This window comes from Cryptococcus neoformans, chromosome 5, assembly GCF_000149385.1.
Source record: "Cryptococcus neoformans var. neoformans B-3501A chromosome 5, whole genome shotgun sequence".
In the NCBI taxonomy this organism is placed as follows: Eukaryota; Fungi; Basidiomycota; class Tremellomycetes; order Tremellales; family Cryptococcaceae; genus Cryptococcus; species Cryptococcus deneoformans.
The window spans coordinates 276,008-298,507 of NC_009181.1; the positions used below are offsets into that span (position 1 = coordinate 276,008).

At 47.9% G+C, this 22,500-nt stretch overlaps 9 protein-coding genes and 1 non-coding gene across 10 annotated transcripts in view; 5 read left to right on the forward strand and 5 right to left on the reverse strand.

The window, feature by feature from the left end:
* The window catches only part of CNBEt050, an 87-nt gene extending 70 nt beyond the window's left edge, over positions 1 to 17 (reverse strand). The window contains exon 1 of the tRNA in view: positions 1 to 17. This exon is cut by the window's left edge and continues 21 nt beyond it. This is a non-coding gene — a tRNA (tRNA-Trp).
* Positions 18 to 156: 139 nt separating this feature from the next.
* CNBE0990 (hypothetical protein) lies at positions 157 to 2,438 on the forward strand (the record flags this gene model as incomplete). Its single annotated transcript, XM_770290.1, has 2 exons — positions 157 to 1,245; positions 1,299 to 2,438. 2 exons carry the CDS (start codon positions 157 to 159, stop codon positions 2,436 to 2,438), a joined length of 2,229 nt encoding a protein of 742 aa, XP_775383.1.
* A 186-nt stretch (positions 2,439 to 2,624) lies between these two features.
* On the reverse strand, positions 2,625 to 8,628 carry CNBE1000 (hypothetical protein; the record flags this gene model as incomplete). The annotated part of the gene is made up of 30 exons (XM_770291.1): positions 2,625 to 2,764; positions 2,812 to 2,897; positions 2,954 to 3,026; positions 3,083 to 3,133; positions 3,185 to 3,354; positions 3,414 to 3,499; positions 3,553 to 3,799; positions 3,855 to 3,913; positions 3,965 to 4,052; positions 4,109 to 4,126; positions 4,180 to 4,281; positions 4,339 to 4,388; positions 4,444 to 4,712; positions 4,769 to 4,892; positions 4,950 to 5,249; positions 5,308 to 5,621; positions 5,678 to 5,894; positions 5,958 to 5,967; positions 6,026 to 6,232; positions 6,297 to 6,316; positions 6,374 to 6,466; positions 6,537 to 6,649; positions 6,699 to 6,872; positions 6,925 to 7,027; positions 7,079 to 7,182; positions 7,238 to 7,331; positions 7,389 to 7,695; positions 7,745 to 8,001; positions 8,051 to 8,228; positions 8,288 to 8,628. 30 exons carry the CDS (start codon positions 8,626 to 8,628, stop codon positions 2,625 to 2,627), a joined length of 4,395 nt encoding a protein of 1,464 aa, XP_775384.1.
* Positions 8,629 to 9,214: 586 nt separating this feature from the next.
* CNBE1010 (hypothetical protein) lies at positions 9,215 to 10,388 on the forward strand (the record flags this gene model as incomplete). The annotated part of the gene is made up of 3 exons (XM_770292.1): positions 9,215 to 9,263; positions 9,337 to 10,083; positions 10,183 to 10,388. 3 exons carry the CDS (start codon positions 9,215 to 9,217, stop codon positions 10,386 to 10,388), a joined length of 1,002 nt encoding a protein of 333 aa, XP_775385.1.
* Positions 10,389 to 10,679: 291 nt separating this feature from the next.
* On the reverse strand, positions 10,680 to 13,213 carry CNBE1020 (hypothetical protein; the record flags this gene model as incomplete). Its single annotated transcript, XM_770293.1, has 10 exons — positions 10,680 to 10,704; positions 10,762 to 11,439; positions 11,494 to 11,796; positions 11,852 to 11,918; positions 11,972 to 12,124; positions 12,185 to 12,318; positions 12,368 to 12,556; positions 12,609 to 12,713; positions 12,769 to 12,994; positions 13,057 to 13,213. The coding sequence occupies 10 exons, from the start codon at positions 13,211 to 13,213 to the stop codon at positions 10,680 to 10,682; spliced, it is 2,037 nt and encodes a 678-aa protein (XP_775386.1).
* Positions 13,214 to 13,802: 589 nt separating this feature from the next.
* CNBE1030 (hypothetical protein) lies at positions 13,803 to 14,954 on the forward strand (the record flags this gene model as incomplete). The annotated part of the gene is made up of 5 exons (XM_770294.1): positions 13,803 to 13,805; positions 13,857 to 14,049; positions 14,099 to 14,280; positions 14,337 to 14,796; positions 14,854 to 14,954. The coding sequence occupies 5 exons, from the start codon at positions 13,803 to 13,805 to the stop codon at positions 14,952 to 14,954; spliced, it is 939 nt and encodes a 312-aa protein (XP_775387.1).
* Positions 14,955 to 15,163: 209 nt separating this feature from the next.
* On the reverse strand, positions 15,164 to 17,990 carry CNBE1040 (hypothetical protein; the record flags this gene model as incomplete). Its single annotated transcript, XM_770295.1, has 16 exons — positions 15,164 to 15,273; positions 15,333 to 15,570; positions 15,628 to 15,659; positions 15,711 to 15,806; positions 15,860 to 15,990; positions 16,047 to 16,130; positions 16,180 to 16,320; positions 16,372 to 16,600; positions 16,657 to 16,730; positions 16,786 to 16,934; positions 17,003 to 17,123; positions 17,174 to 17,239; positions 17,286 to 17,536; positions 17,641 to 17,726; positions 17,786 to 17,816; positions 17,895 to 17,990. 16 exons carry the CDS (start codon positions 17,988 to 17,990, stop codon positions 15,164 to 15,166), a joined length of 1,935 nt encoding a protein of 644 aa, XP_775388.1.
* A 775-nt stretch (positions 17,991 to 18,765) lies between these two features.
* CNBE1050 (hypothetical protein) lies at positions 18,766 to 19,630 on the reverse strand (the record flags this gene model as incomplete). The annotated part of the gene is made up of 6 exons (XM_770296.1): positions 18,766 to 19,061; positions 19,125 to 19,154; positions 19,217 to 19,257; positions 19,326 to 19,396; positions 19,456 to 19,485; positions 19,571 to 19,630. 6 exons carry the CDS (start codon positions 19,628 to 19,630, stop codon positions 18,766 to 18,768), a joined length of 528 nt encoding a protein of 175 aa, XP_775389.1.
* Positions 19,631 to 20,018: 388 nt separating this feature from the next.
* On the forward strand, positions 20,019 to 20,921 carry CNBE1060 (hypothetical protein; the record flags this gene model as incomplete). Its single annotated transcript, XM_770297.1, has 6 exons — positions 20,019 to 20,152; positions 20,228 to 20,256; positions 20,314 to 20,488; positions 20,572 to 20,653; positions 20,721 to 20,822; positions 20,880 to 20,921. The coding sequence occupies 6 exons, from the start codon at positions 20,019 to 20,021 to the stop codon at positions 20,919 to 20,921; spliced, it is 564 nt and encodes a 187-aa protein (XP_775390.1).
* A 455-nt stretch (positions 20,922 to 21,376) lies between these two features.
* CNBE1070 (hypothetical protein) overlaps positions 21,377 to 22,500 on the forward strand; it is a gene marked incomplete at both ends in the record, with an annotated part of 1,918 nt that continues 794 nt past the window's right edge. Inside the window, 4 exons of the mRNA XM_770298.1 lie at positions 21,377 to 21,504; positions 21,555 to 21,672; positions 21,725 to 22,114; positions 22,165 to 22,500. The exon at positions 22,165 to 22,500 is cut by the window's right edge and continues 120 nt beyond it. Of these exons, the coding sequence (XP_775391.1) occupies positions 21,377 to 21,504; positions 21,555 to 21,672; positions 21,725 to 22,114; positions 22,165 to 22,500 (972 nt within the window). The remainder of the gene's footprint in view (positions 21,505 to 21,554; positions 21,673 to 21,724; positions 22,115 to 22,164) is intronic.

Consider the following 22,500-nt stretch of genomic DNA (forward strand, 5'->3'; position numbering starts at 1 on the left):
AATTGAACTACAGCTCCAGACGAGATTTTTGAAAAAGGTCCTTGTTTAGGGATGAGCACGTGCCTGTGCGCCTCCACCTCCACTTGCAAAGCTTCACCGGGTCCTCTGTTTTCGATAATTTCATCAACATTCTCATTTCCACAGCCGTTCCGCAAAATGTCCAGCAACCACACCGCGATCCCTTCCAATGGGACCCAAGGCTCAGCCTCAGTTATACCCTCATTCCCCCCGACATCTTCCAACCAGTCCTCTTTCAAAACTCCCCTCAACCCCAACATTCCCCAGGATATTGCCGTGATCATGGAGCTGGTCGCCAACAACGAAGTCGTCGGCGCTCTTCCACCAGTCGATATGTCGGCTGCTGAGAAGCGTAAGCAGGTTGAAGAGAACTTGAAGAACAAGGAGCACGGGGGGGAAGAGAGCTCTACCGATTCAGACTCATCCAGCGAATTCGAGTCTAGTAGCGAAGAGGAATCTGAGGGCGAAAAAGCGGTGGATAAGAAGCCAATGACCGCCGAAGAACATCAAAACCTCAAAGCGCAACTGGATGCTTTTATCGGTGAAAATAACGGAGACCCTAATGTGGAGTTCGAGTACGATTCTGATCCCGAATCGGATGACTCTGAGGACTACAACTTCAGTCTCGACAAAATGGGATTTGAATTCATGGAAGATGATGAAGATATTGGTCCTGCTGATCCTGGACCCGTTCTTTCGCGCAACGAGGTGCCATTACCTGCTGTTCAGCCGCCTCCTATTTCCAAGCTTCCTGAAGGCGAGAGGCTCAGCTTGGCAGGTGATGTTGTGAGTTGGATGCCCGAGAAGAAGTTGGAGGCATGGTTGGAAAAGAAAGCCGGCGAGATGGAAGATGGTGAAAAAAAGAGCGCTGTAGATGTCGAGAAAAAGACAGATGAGGGTCCGTTGTCTGGCGTCGAGGAAAGTGAGGCAAAGGAGGTCGAAAAGGAGTTGGCGATTGATCCTCAGCCGGAGTCTGTTGATGATTCAACAGCGACCGGTGTGGCTGTCAAGCAGCAGATAACCAAAAAATATGCGGAAGCTGGGACTGAACAGGTTACTTCTGCCACTGGGGGGCCGACAAAGAAAATTTCGAAGGCAGAACCAACGTTCACTTCTGCTGGTACTGTTGTGGTTCGCGCGATGCAATCGCGCCCAGGAGACTTCGACGATGGCTGGCTTGAGGAGGGAAGTATTTTATGTTGGGAAGATGGTCGTGTCTTGGGCACCGTAAGTACGAACAGCAAAGCAGGTGTTATGGCCCAACTGACATATTCTTATAGGTCTACGAGACTTTTGGCCCATTAACATCTCCCTTTTATACTGTTCGACTCCCTCCTCCACCTTTCCCATACCCTACGCCTGGATCCCTTGCTACCGGTACACGTCTCTTTTATCCCTTCAACCCGTCCTATCGATCATTTGTCAACATGATTGCTGTTCGAGATCCTCGTTACAAGGGTACAGACGCATCCAATATTTACGACGAAGAAGTACCCGAGGAAGAAATGGAGTGGTCCGATGATGAAGCAGAGGCAGCTGCTAAGCGGGAGAGAAAACAGAAGAAAAAAGGCAACAAGCAGTCAAGCGTTGCTGGAACCCCTCGGGGCGGTCGTACATCCTTGCCCTCTCGCCAACACTGGGATCATCAACCTAATGACGAGACAATGTCTGAAACAGGAAGCTTGTACGGTGGCGGGGATGATAATCGATGGGAGGCTGGATCAGACACCGGTTCGACTGCCAGCGGGCGTGGGAGGCCAATGCCAGTGTCTTACGGTGACCTGGACGATTTATCTTCTCAATCTACAGGGGGAAGAGGTGGCGGTGGCAGAGGAGGTGGTCGAGGGAGGGGAAACCAAGGCAGGGATAGGGGACGTGGCCGAGGGGGACGCTCATCGTACCCTCTGCCCCCTCGACCAATGCAGGACCAACCATATTCTAATCAATGGCAGCCCCAGCAACCGTTCATGCCTGCCTACCCTGCTTATGGTCAGTCTTACCCCCAGACGGTGCCATCCTATCCTCAGCAACCTCAAAATGCTTCTGCTCAGCATGCACCATACGAGCCTCATCAGCCCTATGCTGGCATGGGGGCAACTGCGCATACGTACACTCCTCAGGGCCAACAAGGCGTCCCAGGGATGTACTCTCCTCAGCCTCAACAACAGCAGGGAATGTATTCCCCGTATCCTCAAGAACCGTATGGTGGGACCATTCCTATGTACCCTACGCAGCCTCAACAGCAGGGCGGCGTTGCGATCAACCCTCGATTCGCCGCCCAGTATCAGATGATGATGGGGATGGCGCAGATGCAGGCACGACAGCAAGGAGGGCAGGGAACGCCATATGGGTATGGGCAGCAGCAGGAGCAGCAGAATCATCAAGGACAAGAGCAGGGGCAGGAGCAACCCAAATATTAGATACAGTTCGAAGGAGTGTTCTTGATGGCAGGATGATGAACTCTTACGGACTTTCAAAAATATGTATACATGTCTATGGCACAATGGCAGTATATTAATCGATGTTAAAATGATATTAATGTCATTTGTATAATTATATCCAGATATATCCGCATCTATGCACAATCATCATCTACTTTTATCACCTTATTCCAATGTCGAGCGACTCAAGGCTGTCCTAATCTCCCGATGCTTGTCAAACCAAGCAGGGAAGTCAGTCTTTTCCAATGGGATTCCTTCCTCCTTCATCTCCAGCAAGAAATTGGCGAGAACCACGAGGGCACCATCTACGGAAGATCAGAGATGGGCTGAATAGATAAATGAGATGACTTACATCGATATAGGTAGTTGATAGCTCTTGTTGTCTGAGCCTTGTGCTTCGCCGATCCTGGTTCGGCTGCGTCGACTTGAAGTTTAAAGCTGTGGTGCTCTCAGTTTCTGCAACTGCAGTATATCGAAGAAGTGATTGAACTTACTCATATACTGCTTTCCTCAAATTCTGCACCCCCTCCATCAGGTTGATGGCATGGTCTGTGATCCGCTTGGCCTCTGCGAAGATTGATTAGCTCCTTGACCAAGGATTCCTGGCTCGATGTCTGACGAACCTTTTCCGTGGCTCATGACCGTAACCAATTGCAAGATGGTCTTGTACTCGCCTGGTACAATCCCATGTCAGCATAGCTCGTGATTCAATAATTGCTACTCACCATTAAGGTATTGGTTCGCTTCGGCCACAGCCTCTTCTTCTTCCTCTTCCTCTTCCTCGTCAGTAATGAACCCGCCGTCGAATGGCGAGTCGTTGGAGGCAATAGTTGCAATCAGGGAGGCAACGGTCATACCAGTGGTCGTCCTTCCTCTTCCCATTTGACAATTGAAGCTGTAACAACGGGATCAGTTCTACCACAGGCGAGTGAGTAGGTGGGCCCTTTAACTTACACAAAGTCAGTTCCTTGTTTCAACCCTTCAGCTACTCGGTCCACAACCACCTGGAATGTGACGGGAAGTGGTGCTTGCTCGTCGGTCTACACAGACAAACTTCAGCTCGGCTGTGAACGCCGGATATGGAGTAACTTACAATTGCGACTCGCATATAGTCGACCTTGTAGCCTTCGCTAATGACACTCTCATAGAGCTCCCTAGGGGTCATGATGTCGCTTTCCTGACATGTCTCCCAGATAGGGATGATCTCATAACACCCTGGCTTTGTCTCCACTTCATCGTGAAGTAAAAGGCGGCCTTCGGAATGACGTAATTCTTTGAGCGCATCCTGCTTCATGGCAACTTCCATACGTTCAACGACGGCGGCCGTGACGCCGGTGGTCCTGTGCACGGGTTTCAGCGATCCAGCAAACATCAGATAGCTAAGGTCAGACTCACTCAACATTGGTCAGAGGCTTGTCAACTAAACGTAAAACATGTGGTCGGGAGTTTATATACTGTAGCCTAGTCAGAATAACAAACCTTTCGACTGATACTAAAGCACTCACAAGAACAGGCTCCTCTCTCAATGAGGTCCAAACAACTTTCCTGGATCCATCGGGGCCAGCATCCATCTTCTTGAGAGCATTTCGCAAGCTATAAATTCGTCAGTCAAGCATATCCAAGTCTGAGCAAAATGGTAGATGACTTACCCCTCGCACGAAGGCATTCTGTGGAATCATTTGGTCAAAGACTGCACGAGGATTAATTTAAAATAACTCACCCAGTACCGTAAACATAGTGAGGCGAAGCATGGCCGTCTTCCTCGTGGTGTGGCTCGCAGATAAGAGGAAGCCGTCGATAGTTAGCAGCACCTTCGACACGCCTGTAACACGAATGTCAATACACGCTCAGGATACCGCATTAGTCACCAGACACGCACTCGGGCAAACTCTGTTTTTGCAAACCAGAGAAGAAGTCGGACTTGAGGATCTACTCATTGGTATGATCAGCAATTACAAAGACTGACCTATGACAAAAGTCTTACGGTTTGCGCCGAGAGGATAGCCCCCGATCGGTTGGCAACAACCTGGGTAACTTCATCAGGAAGAGCCATACCATCTGCAAGTTCCATCTTTTCAATAGGCGCTAGACTCTCAAGACCACCGGCTTCCAACTCTTTCTCCAGTGTTTTGAAGACCGGACGGTGTTTCACGAAAGATTCGAAAGAGTAAGGGTCTTCTTCTTCTGGAGCTCGGTCGTCAAGGTAAGCAGCGAAGAGCAAAAGGTGGTAATATCGCTTCAAGTGGTGAAGACCTATGAAACATACCTATCAGCATTGGCTGATCATTGACACTGAATAGGCTACGTACCTAACTCAGTCAGCTTTCGTTTCCGATCAGGTTCAGTAGCTTCCTGGGCCTCCACATAAAGGTCTTCGATGGCCTTTCGAACGTTGAACTGAGTAGCTGTAGCATCGATAGCTTCATCCACGACCTACATCCTTCTCGATCAGCACCAACACTTATCGTAACAATCGGGAATCAGACGTACCTGCTTGACATCCAGCCCATTTCTGATCACTCGCAAACACGAGTTGATGATTTGCCAGCTTGTCCTTGCCGACCCGCCAGCTGTGGTCAACTTTCTTAACATCGGCGGCCTACTTCTCGATGGCGTCCTTGGAGTTTGCGTCTTCTGGTTACGGCCTTCCTTGAGCCAGCGTTGAATAAGAAGGACGATGACGGCTGTGGTACTGCTACGGCCTCGACCGAGCTGATCATTGAGAATGATGGCAGAAGACGAGAGGTTGCGTCGCGTGCAGAGGTTGAGAAGCTCGGTAATGTCGTGGAACTGGCGTCGCTGCATCAGTCTCTTTGATTCATTCCAAAAATATCGATTTGAAACGTACATCAGGAGAAGATTCGGAAGTCACAGGAATCCTGACAAAGTTGAGGTAAACATCCTTGCTCGCCGCAGCCGCGTTATCCATAACCTCTCGCAACGAGGCTACGTCCTGTTTATCAACACTCTCCCAGACGGGCATTACCTGTCCATCCGCTGTCTCGGTGTGGAGAAGTACTCGGCCCTGGAACTGCTCGATCTCAGTGATGACGTCGCTCTTGAGACGTTGCTCAAGCATCTCGAGACGTGAAGACGAGACACCAGAATAATCTCGCATATTTCGTAGAGCAGTGCTATCTCGTCGGAGACAATAAGGAGACCCTGCTCACAACACGTCCATCAGTTCTCAGCTTGGAAAGGAAGGGAAAGCGACCAACCGTTGATCATGACCAAAGGTTCCTCTCGCAAGCAAACCCAGATAACACTCTCAATATTAGGCCATCTTTCATGGACTGTGGAGAGGATGGTGGAGATCGCATCTTGAGTAGGCTGTCCAGTAGCGTAGATTGTGGAACCTTTAATCTGCCTGAAACCAATGGCGCCACGAACACCTTCGTTGGAGGAAGCAGCTTCGGTCAGCCAAAGGTCGGATTTCTGTGTCATTGTCAGTCTTGTAGACTATGCGTCTCTTTGCTTGCAAAGGCTTTTGTAGCTTACCAGCAATGTGCTTTAAAAAGACATCCATTAGCATCCATCGTTCAACATGAACCAAAAGGGGGACCTACTTTGCTCTCAGCATGATGCCGTTCCTGTTCGTTACCACATGCTCTGCCCATTCATCGCCCAATACCTTTCCACCCTGAAGGTCAACTTCTCGGTGGATGACAAATTTGTCATCCATTTCTGAAGAGCGGGAGATGATACTGAGATCATTGACAGGAGCAAAGGCGAAGAGTCGGTTACCACCTCTTCGACGAAGGACTTTAATTTGGCTGAAGACTTGTTAGTATCTGCACCTTTAGGGGAGAAATGGCCATATAATCAATCGAAGCTTACTTCCAGATCTCAGGTCGGCTCTAAAGATGAACATGATGATTAGCCATACGCCCATGAATCAGATAATCTTTACTCACTTTCAAAAAGGTTGAGAATGACACTCCTGTTGTTCCAGCGTTCTCGTCATCCACATAAGCGGCAAACACAATCAAGTCAAAATATTGTTCAAGCTATGTAGACCCTTTGATTAGCTCCGCACTGCTTACATCGACCGAATTGGGGAGAAGAAGGGATACTCACCGAACGAAGAGCCTTTTCAAGATGAGTTTGCCTCTTTCTATCCTCCATAGCAGCGACGCTATATTTGATACGCTCTTCCATCACGTTCTCTCGTAGATTAATAACCGCATCACCTATATAATCCTGTCAGTCATGTCTAAGGTCTGCGTCATGAAAACTCACAAGAATCGATGACAGCATCAACAAGTTGCTTCATCGGCTTGCCTTGGTCAAGGCTGGACAGGAGAGAGAGAACGATTTGATAGCTGCCCATGTGGGCCCTGCAAAGCTGGTCAAGAAGTGTCGGCTGGGTGGTAAGGAGATCGATAGCGGTTGACGGGTGCTTGGAAGGAAGATCTATCGAAAACATGAGCCTTCTGGATCTTTCAAGGGCAAGGAAGGAACGCACTTCTGTTTAAAACTCGAGTGACTTTCAGAAGGCTCTTATTCAAAGCCTGCTGTGCCGTAGCCTGCATCTTGAATTGTGCCGCCTGAGGTATCATGGCAGAAGGCTATCCATCGCGTTAGCTTCAAAAATTAGCTCAACCATTCATTGTACGTACTGTACAGAATCCAGAGGAGGTAACAGAGGCGAAGGGGTCTTCGAGGCCCAGTAGCAGAAGCTGCTTTCGTCTGACCAGCATGGCCGCACACATGGCAAAGGTGGCTGTTTCATTGTTAGCCAGGGTTAATAACAATGCGAAACAAATATTGTAACATACTTCGCACAACACCCATACCACAGTTGAAGACCAAAGCGGTGGTTTGCGGATCTGTATTCTTCAAGACCGACATATAAGCGTCAAGATAGTTATGCTATGGTAGATTAGTATGAGGACTATATCTCCCGTGTACCGCTTCAAAGGAACATACCTCGATAGGGGTATCCGGCGCGATCGGTATTCTCCAGTAATCAACTCTCCACCCTTGCCTTTTCATATCATCCCACATTTCCTTGGGTGTCTGTATGCTCTCCTCGTCTACGCTCACCCACGTGGGAATAATAGTTCCCCCCGTGATTTCGTCATGAGTGAGGATCATTCCACCATATTTACGGGCTTCGTCAAGGATATCGAGTTTCAGACGACGTTCAATGTCTTCGAGGTTGGATGCGCGATCAGAAAGAGCGAGCGTTTGGTACGGAGTTGATGCGTCACGGAGGACATAAGGTCGACCATTACTACAGAGCGTTAGTTTCGAGTAGAGTAACGCCAAGAAAAATGGCATACCAATAGACTAAAGTTTCCTCCCGAGTACTAAACCAGATGGCTTTTCCCTGAGGTTCCCTTTCGTCGATCGAGTTGAACCTTTCCAGGTTTGTAGAGCGAATAGGGGATTCTGTTCTAGAAACTCGCCTATCTCCAAGAGAGAGAGGAGGGGTGTTGGCAGCAGCTGAGCCCCTACGGTTGGGTCTGCGAAGGAATGCCGGCTGACAGCCAAGGAGGGTGAGAATAGACTTCAAGCCTGTGGAGGTTGGCTGAGCCACCTGAGATAACGTTAGTAGTGAGCCATGACAATAGGCAAAGCAGGCATACACCGAACACATTGAGGCTTTCTTCGTTGGGAGCACGAAAGTTCGGTGCACCTTGGATATTTAAATCCAAATCCATAGCTCGCCCTGTAGGGAAATGATCTGCAATATCATCAATATCATATAATAATCCTCTTGCTCCTTGAGCCTTATGATGCTGCTGACCTGTTTTGAGAATGTAACTATTGCAGGTAATGAGCAAACCTCTTGGATTGACGTTGATGATCATGCGGCAGCTCACCCTCTTCCAAGAACACCGCCTGATCTCCTTTTTACTACACCGTCGACTTCCTTTCTGAGTCTGTCCTGCAAACCGAGGACTTTGCTCTTCTGTGCTTGATCGTTCACTCGGCTGCTCATACCGGAGGAAGGTCTGGCACCTGAGATATCAGGAGTTGCTAGAGAGACTCGACGGGAGTGGGGCTGCCGGTCTGACGAGAAGGTCTGTGAGAGAGGAGAGTGTTTGGGAGGAGGAACATGGTAGGAGCTGGGTGGCGAGTAGGCTGTGGGCATATTGTCAGTAGAAGGGAGGGGGGAAGAAGAGGGGTTGTTTTTAGGAGAGGGAGCAGGTGAGGTGGGCATGGTGAGTATATCTGTAAAGTCCGTGCGGATCGGAGTTATGTGCCGACGTAGAAGACTAGTGAAGAGAAGATAAAGGAGGTGTGCCAAGATCCCAGATAAGGAGATGATTCACGCTCCTTGCATCCATCCTTTCACTTCTTCGACCACCGCGCCTGCAGTCGGAGCCCCATTACACATCTTCCCTCGGCCGCCATATTACAGTCAACAATGTGCACGCCGCATGCATGTAGATACCAGGCATCAAGCCGGATACACAGTCGAAAATCCTATGTATGCATACACAACACCTCGACCTTCATGGACAAAAGTCGATTTGTTTATTATTCATGGTTGTTACCTCTGTTTACGTAATACAATATCGAATGAGAAATCTGATTCGGATCTTTGATGCCGTTGTGCCTCCACCTCGCATACGAACGAATGATGAAAAGGGCACGGCATGAACGAAGCATGATGCATTATGTTCATACATGTCTGATTATCATCATAGGATCATCGGCGCATTTGTCTCTGCTTTTCTGATTGTCCTAAACCCAATCCGTCGTTTACTATCAATGTCGTATAACTCAAGCATCCGTGCACAATTATGTCTGATTTAGAATTTCCGCTGTCTCCTGACATTCGAGATGCCGCAGGTAAGCAGAAATGTCCTTCCCGCTTCCGCTTTTCCTCAGTGGCAGGCTCATAACTTATATGTCTCTCTGGAAGGCAACGGCCACTTATTACCCACTTCCAGCCATATCAATCCTACACATGCAAAGAAGGTACCCAGAGTCGTCCACCCTCTTTATCCTCGTAAACACCCTGGCGACATCCTTCTCATCACTGAAGATAACGTCGGATTTTACGTTTCTCTCCCTTTCATCACCCGTCATTGCGGATTCCTCGAAGGTTATGAATCTCTCAAAAAGGAGATTACTGGGGAGCAAAAGCCGAGCCTGAAGGAACACGAAGAAAAGGAGGAGTGTCAGGCTGAGAGAAGAGAGTTGCCTTCAGCAATGTCATGGGGTCTGCATCTAGTCCTTGACACGCTTGGCGTCATTGAAAGCATGACTCTCGCAATCGATTCTTTCTCTTCTACCGCCCAAAGTTTGTCGTCATCGGCAGCTCTTGATCCTCAAACATTCAACGACCGATGGCCCCTTGATGTCGTTTTCCAATACCTCGCCCCCGCCGTCCGGCTCGCAGACGCTTACGATATCCCCGAATTTATAGCGTACATGGGCATGATACTTCCCGACGACCCTTGGCACCGTTACATGATGGCAGCCCTCTCCGAGAACGAGACGCTTGCCAAGGAGACGTCAACGGAGACGGTTAAATACCATATCTCGGATATGCCACCTCCGGTGGTTTCCATCTTGTATAAGAGCGCGTCGTCCTATCTATGGAGGCTACGGAAGCTACACACAAAGAAGATGGAGTCCTATCCTGGTCTCAAAATGGCTTGGGGCTGTGCGTTTCCAATGTACGATAAGAACGAAGATTTTGGATCCAGGTGCCAAAAGGGAAAATATGGTGTCCCCATGTGCATCACTTATGAAAATTTCGAAGGTGATTTCGCGCGATTGAGAGCAGTAGCAGCAGAGAGGGCTTTCGGAATCCTTAAAAGGGAAAAAAGTGATGAAAAAGTCAAAAAGGCTATCAAAGACGACATTGGACGGTGGATAAGCTGTTTCAGATGTCGAAGGAGGTTGCTCAAGACGTTCTTGATCATCTGGGATAACTGGGTAACGCAGTGGCGCCCGCAAACTATCTGAGTGAGTTTACGTTCCAATACAATGATCCTCTCACATACTTATCCCACACAAAGTTCAGGCAATGCGTGTGTATTAAAGTGGATGGAGGTTTTGTATATAAAGTAATGTTGTTGCAGTACTGGTTGAGTTTGACATTCCAATTGTTGTATATAAAGTGTTGTTGCAGTATTCGTTGAGTTTAAAACATGGTTTATTTCATTATATATGATCATGCAATAAATTACAACAATACTATCAGTTGGTTGATCGCGACGATCACGCTTTTTCAAAGATAAATCGAGATTCCAGCTTCTAATCTGTTTCCGTTGACACAAGCCTTTTGATTATACATCAGCACTTTTAACTGACATCAACGGCATTGAAAATAACTCACATGAGCTCTGCAAACTTTTTCCACCTCTTCTTCTCCAACACCAACATCCTCGCGAGCTTCACCCAGCTCCCTATCGTAAGGTCTTTCATTCTATACGGAGTCACAGCTTTCACCGCCTTGTAAAACTTGGCCGTCTTCTTTGCCACCTCTTTCTCTTCCGTTTTATTCTTCGGCTTGCTAAAAATGGAAGGATCGTAGCGAGGTAAGAGATGAAGCGGAACAGGGAGTGGTTGCGTTGTGTTTTCAGGCGATGAAGGAACAAGCGTCTTTACCTTGTAAGTCGTATATTCGACTTCCCACTTCGGTCTCTTCTTCTGCTTCATCATGCTTGGCAAATAAAATTGTGTGTACCCCAAAGGGCTTAGGGCCCGATTAGTTCGGGATGGAGATCGTTTAGAGTAGTGTCTCGGTTTCCGCTTGAATGTGCAGTGAGGCTTGTCTTCGTTTGATGGGAGAGAACAATCGCCTTTCGGCACGTCATGCCGGTGGCCACCACTTCCTTTCAGAATCACAATATCTTCGTTTTCTCGTTCATCTAGACTGCCAAAGAAGCCGTTGTCTGACGGAAGCTCTAGCTCTTCCAGTTCATCCCCCTCATCTTCATCATCCAGCAACTCATCCGCCCCTTGATAACTGTGGCCCTGGTCAAAGGAATCCTCCTCATCCGAGATATTGTACCTGAAAAAGTCTATTAGCGGCTGGTTATCTTTACTTTTCACAGAAGAAACTCACGAAAAGATTCGGATACCAGGATAATAAGTTGGGATCACACTCGGCGCAACATTCATAACCGCATAATCCTTCAACTTCAATATCCCCGGACCAGGCATCTGGCCAAAATCTTTACGAAGTTCCTCCTCTAACTTTCGAGCACCAGAGCGACCCATTGCGGTATATTTACCAGGGCCTGGTCTAGGAAGACGAGGTCCGTGAAGGAGTGGAAGGTCGGAAAGGGTAGTATTTGAAGAGGTAGAGGTGAGCTCGGAGGTGGCTTCGAGCTCGTCGACGTCAATGAAGAAGAAGTGGTCAACGTTCCTGTCACACAAGTAAAAGTTAGCCCAACAGTCTGACGTGAATGCGATAGACGTACATATGGCCGAACAGATGTCCGACGATAGTGTCTTGATATCTCAATGCCAGATCACCGTACCTCAAGTCTGTTAGACAAATTATTAGTGAGGCCTCAAATAAAGCGACTAGGATCACGCACAGCAGTTGTCATAGTAGTGATTCATATGAGGTGGTACATGTCCGGTCAGCCATACTTGCATCCCCCGCTGTCGGAAGTTATTTAACTGTACTTCCAACCAGTCCATCTCGAGTGCACCGGGGTCGTTTGAATGATCTCTGCACCCATCAACGACTGAAAAAAGTAGATCAGCACAACAGGACTCGATCTCAACCACGGAAGTAAGGGACATACGGGTGTTGGCGTCGTACCAGAATAAAGTGTTAAGAGAGATCACCGCTAATCTATCAGGGATAACTTCAACAGAAAAATATGCTCCTCGTTCAAAAACATGGGCGGCCTCAGACGGGATAAAATGTTTCCAGATGCTACCCCAGAATGAGTTCAAAATTCGGCTCGAGGCGTAATAACACTCACAGTAAAAACTCTTCAGTAATACGACTTGGTCCAGCGGCAAGAACATTGTGGGGGTAGATGTCATTGTTGCCAATACTAGGAACAATCGGCATATCACGTCCAAAGGCGTCCAGCATTCTATCAACAATCATACGATTCGAATCGAAAATTTCCTTGGGCGTTCTAGGTATTCTTCGATCAATGTCATGTCTGAGAATTATTATTCAGCCATGAAGTTATCTATTGATGGAAATACACAGACCTAGCGTTGTCTCCTGTCCATACCACAAAGTCAACCTCGTTGGCCCACTCTTCTTTTAACCAGTCGAATGTAATGTTGACCAGTGACATGGGACAATCGCAATCTCTAAAGTATCCGTCAGTAATTCTTGAGGCATAGAGAACAAGTTATAACTGCTTACGACACTGCTGTTCCCCATTTCCCAGCAAGATCTTCATTTTTTATCAAAGTGTCGAACTCTTTGTCGTCTAGATCCTCATTGCCTCTCTCATTCTCAGTTGCCTTCTTGCCTTCACTCTTCCCGTCCTTCTTAGGTTTCCTATGGCACCCAGAGTCAAAAGTGGACCCTGTCTTGTAGTGGGGATCAGGATGGATATCTGTAATGTGCAGGAACCGTCCTTTCAAAGCTGAGAAGGTGAAAAACATGTATGAGCAAGTCAGAAGGTTTTCGAGAGTGAGAAAAGCTCACGTCGTTTTTTGTTTATCCTGACATTTTGTAACTCAGAATGATCTAGCTGAGGAACTGATCCACTCAGGGGCACCTGCTCGGTTGATGATATGGCTGCTTCTGAGCTGGCGATGGAGAGAGCCAACGCAAAAAGACTTGCGAGCAGTGGAGAGCGCATTGCGATTAAGGGGCGAGGCAGAGGCAGTACGTATAAGAAGACCTGCTGCGAGAAGTGTGAAGAGAAGTGCGGGGAGAGTATGGACAGTCGCGTGAGTGAGTACTCGGCAGCCGCAGAACACGCCAGGGTGGGATCGATCGATGAATCTATTATTTTTACACTCGAGCACCAGCGACAAACGTGCAATCAAAAAGACCGCAAAACGTCATATCAGCTGCCAGGAACAGATCCCGAACTATATTGAAAGGCTTGCAGATTTTAAGTTTGTGTTAGGCGCCGTGTCATGGTCAAACGTTTAGGCGCGAGAGATGACCTCCACTCTTCCAGGTATAGCGGATGTGAATTTTGTACTCCACAGAAATCGCATTTTAATTAGTGGCCGAAAAGAGATATAGAAGTACGTATATCCGCCATCAGCCAATCAGTGGAATTATATATCCCCCTTCTCCCCCCCTCGTATTCTCTTTCTCATCCACTGCATCCCTCTACAAACAACTCGTAAACGCCCAACGGCCAATTGCCAAAGTGTCCGACACAACTTTTTCATTGAATCTTGTCTCAGTTCTCCTTGGGCTGCTTAACATTCACAATGGTATGTCTACGGTTTGACTGACAGTCCGGTACTTATGCAGTGGAACAACAGCTCCGACGACAAACCAGAGAGAGGAGAGAATATATCTTCAAGAAATCCCAAGAGTCTCAGGAGAGAGCGATCTACGAACGGAAACAGAAGATCAAAGACTTGTTGGCTCAGGGGAAACCTCTCCCTACAGAATTGCGGAATGAGGTGAGAGAGCTTGGAGGGAAGGATTTAGTGCTTGATGAAGCTCAGCAAGGTGAGTGGAATGTGTCGAAATAGGCCTCGTGGTATAGAGGGTGGACAAGGGCATTGTGAAGATTTGAGGCTGTCTCGAGGCATAATTTTGATTGACGGTGCTGATAACGATGGTCTTGCAGATCCTCGATCTCACATCGACGACGAATATGCTAAAGTCGGCACGTACGACCCTAAAATTGTCATTACAACCTCTCGTTCCCCCTCTTCTCGTCTTCTTCAGTTCTCCAAAGTAAGTTCTCGCAGTGTTTCAGCTGGTTTTACGTACACTTGCTAAAAGTGTTTTAGGAACTCCGACTGGTTTTCCCCAACTCCTACCGTCTCAACAGAGGTAACACCGTCGTCAAAGACCTCGTCTCCGCATGTAATGCTCAAGGTGTAACAGACCTCGTCGTCGTCCATGAACATCGTGGTGTCCCCGACGCTCTCATTGTCTCCCATCTCCCCCATGGTCCTACTCTCTCCATGACGCTTCACAACGTTACCCTTCGACATGATGTCAGCTCCAACTCAAGTACAGTGTCAGAGCAGTACCCTCATCTGATCTTTGATGGCTTCTCTACAAAGTTAGGTGAAAGAGTGACCGGGATCTTGAAGGCGCTGTTTCCGGTGCCTAAGGACGATGCGAAGAGGGTGATGACTTTCAAGAACGAAAACGATTTTATTTCTTTCAGGCACCATGTATTTGCCAATACTGGTCACAAGGATGTTCAGCTTGCAGAGGTTGGTCCTCGGTTTGAAGCTAAGCGTGAGTCCTGCCTTAAAGTCCATTTTAAGACGATATAAGCTGATGATTCATTTGCAGCGTTTGAAATTCGTCAGGGCACTGTCGATCAAACCGAGGCAGATGTTGAGTGGCTCCTTCGACCTTACTTGCGTACAGCGAAGAAACGCAACCAATTCTAAATGTTTGATTGATTTGGTGGACTTTGGGCAGAAAGAGACGTGTTTCAGGGCAGTTTCGAGCCTTATTTATCTGTTGTATAATCTCAAACCAGTTGATTCAGTGATGCACTTTCCTTCTAGAGTACGTGTAATAAAAAGGAAAAGTAAGAAGACTGCATCCTAGTTTCATAATACCCAAGAAAATATGGTAATTGTAGATCCGAGAGAGATTAAAGCTTCGCTTTGGCTCCCCTGCTATTCGCACCCTGCCTTCGTTCCCATTCTTTGATGGCTACACTTTTGATCTCCTTCTTCATGGTTTTACCATTCACGTTTTTCGCTTTTGAAGGTACGATCAGCCCTATTACCCTTTATCTTCCACCTGAATTATGCACTCACGCAGACTCCCTTCCCAAATCATTACCATGGCAGGCACGGCATGTTTCGGCAGTTTGCTTCTGACATGTCCCAAGATACTTTCTTCCGTCACCTTTACCCCTCTTGCCTTTGCAGATTCACGAAGCGTGACTGCAGCACCCACAACTTCCCCAAGGATCGGATGTGGAAGGGCGATTGCTGCGACTTCGTCAATATGCGGATGAGAGGTAAGGGCGTTTTCCACGTCCACTGATGCGATCTGGGGTCCATTTGAATCATTAGCTAATTCCTATTTAAATGGTAATGCTGTACTCACGTTCTCGCCGCCGCGGATAATGAGATCCTTCACTGGCTTGCATGTTAATATTGATATTATTGCTCGTGAAAGTACGTGCTTACAGCGATCTTTGATGAACAAGAACCCTTCTTCATCGAGATATCCAGCATCACCTGTATCCAACCAGCCCTCCTCATCAATTGCTTGCTTCGTGGCCTCTACACGATAAAACAATTTAACAACATGCCTTCTGAAATTATCCCAAACTTACGCTCATTCCCGTAATAACATTTCATGACCTGAGCGCCTTTGATCAGAATAAGTCCTTGCTGGCCCGTGGGCAATGCTTTTCGAGTATCGGGGTTTACAATGCGGATTTCGCAGATGGGTACAGGAGGGCCACTGTGAGCGTATCTTCATTAGCTTGTTACGATTGATTGCAAAAGAGAGAGACATACGTGCTGTCAGGACGTGAAAGATAGTCGGCACCACAGACGGCGCAAGCAACAGCGTTTGTCTCTGTCAAACCGTATCCATGGATGCTAGAAACTGATCAGCATTCACGTAGCAGGAGCAGAGACGTCGACTTACACAGCTGCTTTGGGCCATCGTTTCCTCACTTCATTGGCCATGTGTTTGCTAGGAGGCGCTCCTCCGTAAAAGATGCTGTCGAGGGTAGTGTTATCGGGTAGGTCAGGCGACTGTAAAATCTGACTGGCAATAGCCGGTACACTGATGCGTAGTCAGCTCATGACACTCTGATCAAATGGTTTCAAGGATTACCCTCCCACGGTATGAACCCCTTCCTCAACAATCAGCCTCACAGCTTCCTTGACATCCCACTTTCGAGAGGTGACAAATTTTGAACCATTAGTGATTGCACGGAGAAGCCAGGAGAGACAACCAGTAACGTGGAAAAGGGGGATTGAAAGGAGAACGACTCGTTGGGGGTCAGTCGGCTTGGGCGGCTGAGGGAGGGGAAGGCCGGCGCGAAGGACTGCTCGGGCCGTGGCTATCGTAATGTGTCAGACCAATCAGGTGGTTGTTGGGATGGAACATGCAACATACCGACCATGCCAGAGATGGCGTTGGACAAGGCCATCCGTTGAGTACTCAGAACAGCTTTCGGGAAGCCACTCGTCCTGTATAGAACAAAAGACATGAGCGTTGACAATCTAAGATGCTGGGTATACTCACCCAGAGGAATAGAAAATGACAGCATCGCTTTCGGGTCCAAGTCCATCGAGACCCACGCCATCCAAAACTTCTTTTGTCCGTTGATTGTTGGGGGTGCTGTAGATCTCCACAACCGAAGGTAAATGTCCTGATTCTGCCCAGCAGAACATCTAAAGTTTGATCAGTTTCTATTTCGTCCATCAAGATCAAGAGTTTAGGTATTGTGACTCAAACTCACAGGAGGAAGGCCATTCTCCTTGACGTGGGTGAATGGGCCGAGGATCTCTGCACGCTCTTCGTCCAGAAGTGCTAAGCTCGGCTCGACCATCTTTATTGAGTAAACCATTTGCTCTCTTGGACTAAAGAAGTGAGGAAGTCAGTTATCCTTGCTTTGAATCCTAATACTTACACCCAGCAATTCAAGCACACAGTGACTGCGCCGATCAGATGGACAGCGATAAACGACACGATCCAGCTTTAGACGAGCAATCAGCATAATTCCAACAAGTACTTGAACTTACCCAGTACAGTTTTTACCCCCAATTACTACTCTATCCCCCATTTTTATCCCTCGACTGCGCATCCATGCTGCCAATTTCAGTGAACGGTCCAAAACATCACCAAAAGTCAGGTGTTCTCTTGGATCGACTTTGTCAGTAAGGGTTTCGGATGATTTGAAAGGTTCCCTTAGAGGTAAAGGCGATGATATGAACTCTCTCTGAGAGTACTTCTGGAGGTTGAAGATCAGGAAGTCTCGAAACGTTGAGGGCAGCTGTTTTTAAGAACTGATTAATGCCAAGAAATATCGACGTGTCACCATTGTAGGAGCAGTATCGCCAGATACGCACAACACGAATTACAAAGAACATCACTCACATGCTTCCATACAGTCAGACGTCTACCAAAGATCACCTTCTCCTCGGTCTCCATCGGAGAGCCAGGACCTGTCAAGATGCGGTCACCTGAACATCACTGTCAGCTTGTGGTCTTCGAGTGCTTCTTTGAGAGGTCAATGGCGTACACTCTGCTATGCTGAGCTGCTTTTCCATGGCCTGTTGTCTATATGCTATGGGATTGCGACACGTACAGTGTAAGAATTTCTAAACAACCTGGATGGTATATAGACTTACCGACAAAGAAATGTTCCATGTGTCAACATTTCGACTCCGGATATACAGAGCCAGGCACACCCGATGGATCTTTCGTCGCGCGCGGCTCCGTTTCATCGGGCGGCCGCTGAATGAGACATTCCCTTGTGCGGCGTCCAACGAAGTCTGCGTCTGTCAACAAACTGTGGAAAACTGATCGAGGATGGTGGGCAGACCAGAAGCAAGCATTAAAGAGGCGCCTTTGAAATTCGATAATACGAAGGCATGCATGTGCTGGATGAGGCGCGTGTTGATAAATGGGCATCAGATTCTCCACTGATACTTCTTATCTATATGTTTCGCAGAGAAGACTTTAAAAAAAAAAAAATAGTTCTTTTGATATTGGAGGATAGATAATGATTGATAATTATCAGTTTTTCCCTTTCATTCTTGTTGTTATGGCTCTTTATAAGGGCTGCTTATATACGAACACCGGAAAAGGACCTCGTATTAACCTCTGCAGATGACCAGTTCACCAACTCCTTTCCTCCTTTTACGCGGCCACCGAAACTATATCTGGAACCCTCGCAAGTATCATTTCGTCTAACGTGATACTGCACTTCCCTTATTCAATACAATAAAATACTACCGAGCGAAGTCTCTCTGGGTGTCCCGGATCCTACCGGCCTCGACTGGATTTGAAGTCCTTCCTTTGCCTTCTTTTCGCGACCTTCATTCGGCAATATCGGGTAATATTACAAAGCCTGGTTCGGTTAGTTTTTTATATTTGGGAAGTTCCAGCTAGAATTGAATGCGATTGAATTTTATATTGGAGAGGAGCTTGAGTCGAATGTGCCCCGGGAAACATGCTGAGAAATAGCCGAGAACCCTTCTTCATGGCGACCCTCGATCATCATGCCTTCTTCTCCCTCGGAGAGGAAGACAGTTGGCCCTCACCCTGTAGAGCTTGTAACACCGCTCCCTCCTTGTTGGCTCCTTGATCCACGCTCGCAGACTCCGATCCTAAGCCTAGCAGCTCCGTTTCCTTCTCTTTGGCCTGAGACATCTCTTTCTCGTACTTTTCCCTCCATTTGCGGATCTCGGATTCGCTTGCAATCTTCCCTTCGAGAGCGAGAGAATTACGGGCTTTGCGCCGTATCTCATTCTCCGCTTCACGGAAACCATGTTCGTGTTTGAGGAGATGACTGTCTAAGGGACGAATCAGCATATGCGGGTAGATTCGAAAAGCTCATGTGAAGCTCCGAGACGGACCTGCGCCAATCACTAGACCACAAATGGTTGCTGTAAAAAAGGCATGTTAGTGTTCTGTAAATGGCAGGCCAACGTGGAAGATTCCAATGCACCTGAACTCGTTATGAACGCTTTCAGTCCCAATGTCTGTCGCCTTAAGATAAAAATGTCTAGCTCAGCGTCTCTGTGTGATATCGAAACGTACGGGTGGGAGCAACTCACCTAAATGTAGGCCAGGTGTAATGCCCGATGAGACAAGCGACAGCACCGTACACTGTCCATCTCAATGCACCCTCCGAGTCATCATCAGTATCCACTGCGATCGTGCAGCACAACCAATCGTTAGGCCCACCTGTAACCCGCCGGCCAATTGTATCTCATACTAAAGTTGCATAAGTTAGCTCTTCTTACCTCTTGTGGCTTTGGTACTAGCAGCGAGCTCTGCAAAAGCCGATGTAGCAACTGACCGCTCGTTGTGCTTGAGCTGCACGCCTCGACTTCTCCGCCGACGATGCTGATTGGGCCATTTTATGGTGCACCTTTGCCTCCTTTCCCGCTTCAATTTGGATGAAAGTTGAGAGGCTAAGTAGTACGCCCTTTTGTAGGTTGGGTGCAAGTTGGAAAAAGTAACGACAAGGAGTAGCAAAATAGCAAAGACGCCGATTTGACACTATACGTACTAAGGTGCCCGACGAAGGAGGCGCGTACTAAATATCGGCAGATGTCATCCGAAAGACGGGATCAAATTGGTCAGCCAAGTAAGCATTCGGAGGACTGACGGACTAACTATACGCCATAAATGATGATATTTATTGACCATATATCAATCGTAAATCGTTTTGGTGTGCGTGTTTTCCATTTAAACTATATGTTCCTACTGTAATCTGCACACTCATTCCTGAACATAACATCCATATGTCTCTTCGAGCCCTCACATACTCCTCTAGCGTTCTGTACAAGCCCTTTGCACTGAGGAGCGTAAGAGGTTTGGCCACTAAGGCTGCAGACGTACCGCCTTTACCGCCTTTCAACGACGAGACGGCGCACAAGTCAGTTGTGTCAACTTACCCATGTTCCCCATTTTGCATTAGCAGATGTGACTGACAAACATGTCAAACGTGCAGGAAAGTGAAGGCAGCCCAAGACAAATGGAGTTTGTCCAACATACACTCCTACGATCCTGATTGTCTTGCTGACAACTTGCTGTTAGATACTAAAAACCCCTCTCTTATATCCCCAGCCTACACTCCAACTTCGATCTGGCGCAACCGAGATGAATTCTTTTCGGGCACCGCTGCCATCGAGGACTTTCTGACAAGGAAGTGGGAAAAAGAGAAGAACTACAGATTGCGAAAGGAGCTCTTTGCTTTTAATGGGAATAGAATGTACGTATATGCGAAGGTGTATTAGGGAAAATGGTGATTGTACACCAGAGCTAATGGCTAATTCTGTGACGTTTTTGGAGTAGTGCGGTCGAATTCTGGTACGAGTATTCAGAGACGGATGATCCCTCCAGTCAGTGGTACAGGACTTACGGTCTCGAACATTGGGTAGGCCCGTTCAAAATGATGCTCTATACTGCAAACGGTTTATGACAGGCGTTAACATGTGCGGCAGGTTTTTGCGGAAGATGGGCGGATGAAAAGCCGGCAGATGAGTGGGAACACTGTCAAGATCGCAAATGAGGAGAGATGGTTTAAAGATGGAGTAGACGTAAACGTAAGTTCCTTTCCTTCTGCTTTTTCCCGGCTAAGGTCTCATTATTCCATCCCGTAGGAAGGACAGATTCCCCCAGGCCACATCTCTTCTGAAAAGTGACACGCACACTTCATGAGAAATGAACTTACAAAATTGTTACACATGATCGTTGACGAAATCGATAGGCGCTGAAGCCGGATGTATATGCATAATCTACGAGACCGTCTCCTAGCCACTGTTGCAGATAGTTGCTTTCAGATGATGAACAGGCCATTCAGACACTTCTTCACCCTTTTTACACACCGCGGTGGACTACGGGCGGCCTGCTCCGTCTTCCGTTTGTCGGCGAAACCCTGAATGAAGTGATAGATGATGACGCCGCTGTCATGTGCTTGGATGATTTGCCGTGCGCGCCCGTCGTTGTTGTGTTGATTTCTGCTTCAAGTTTGCCTCAGCCCTCCACCGGAACACGAGCACATCCTTTCTGCAGAACACCCGAAGACAACCGGCCTGCTACTGCTATATAACCACCGGCCACCTTTCTCATCCCACCTCCACCTCATCACCTTCCCACCATGTCCGACCCTCAGCAAGCTGCTCACAACCATGCCCTGCTCATGGAGGCAATCACAAAGGCCGCACGCAAGTACCCCAAGCCGGAGGATGTCAACTATACATACGGAACCGCTGGGTTTAGAACTCTGTGAGCTCATTCCTCGCCACCATGCCCCGCTCAAAGCTCATGCGATCCAGCGCTACCAAGCTTCCTTCAGTCGTGTTGCGAGTTGCCCTTCTTGCTGTTCTCAGGTCAAAACGGCTCGAAGGGGCTACTGTCGGTGTCATGGTCACCGCATCCCACAATCCTGAACCTGTAGGTTCACTTGAAATTGCATATGAGAAAAAGCCTGATGCGAGGGACGTAGGACAACGGTGTCAAGCTTGTGGACCCATCCGGTGAAATGCTCGACGCCACTTGGGAAGCTCACGCTACAGCACTTGCCAACTGTCCCTCTACCGAATCTCTACTTTCTACCTTTACCACTCTGGTTACCCACTTGCGTGTAGACCTTTCCCAACCGGCATCTGTCGTCTACGCCAGGGACACTCGTCCGTCAGGACCGGAGCTTATCGCTGCTTTAGAGGAGGGTTTGAAGGCGTTTGGAGAGGGAGTCAATATTTCGGACATAGGGGTAACCACTACTCCCATTTTACATTATGTTGTGAAGGCGACAAATGTTAAAGATGGAGCATATGGCAAGCCTTCTATCGAAGGATACATGGAGAAGATGTCTAGTGCTTTCAAGACGCTCATCGTGAGTCAAGCCCTCCTTTGTGAAGCATGTATTTGCTAATATCAGAACAGGGCAATAAGACGCTCTCTCCTCTTTACGTTGACTGTGCCAACGGCGTCGGCGCCCAAGCACTCGTTCAGTTGGAAAAGCACATTGGCGATATATTCACCGTTAACCCCATCAACACCGATACCACTACTCCCGGCGCTCTCAACCACCAGTGCGGTGCCGACTTTGTCAAGACCCGCCAAGCTCTTCCTCCTTCTGTTCAAAAGGCCGGATTTTTGAGCAAACCTGGCACTCGGGCTTGCTCTTTCGATGGTGACGCCGATAGAATCGTCTATTATTACGTTGATGAGCACAAAGGGACCTTCAGGTTGTTGGATGGTGACAAGATTGCCGTGATG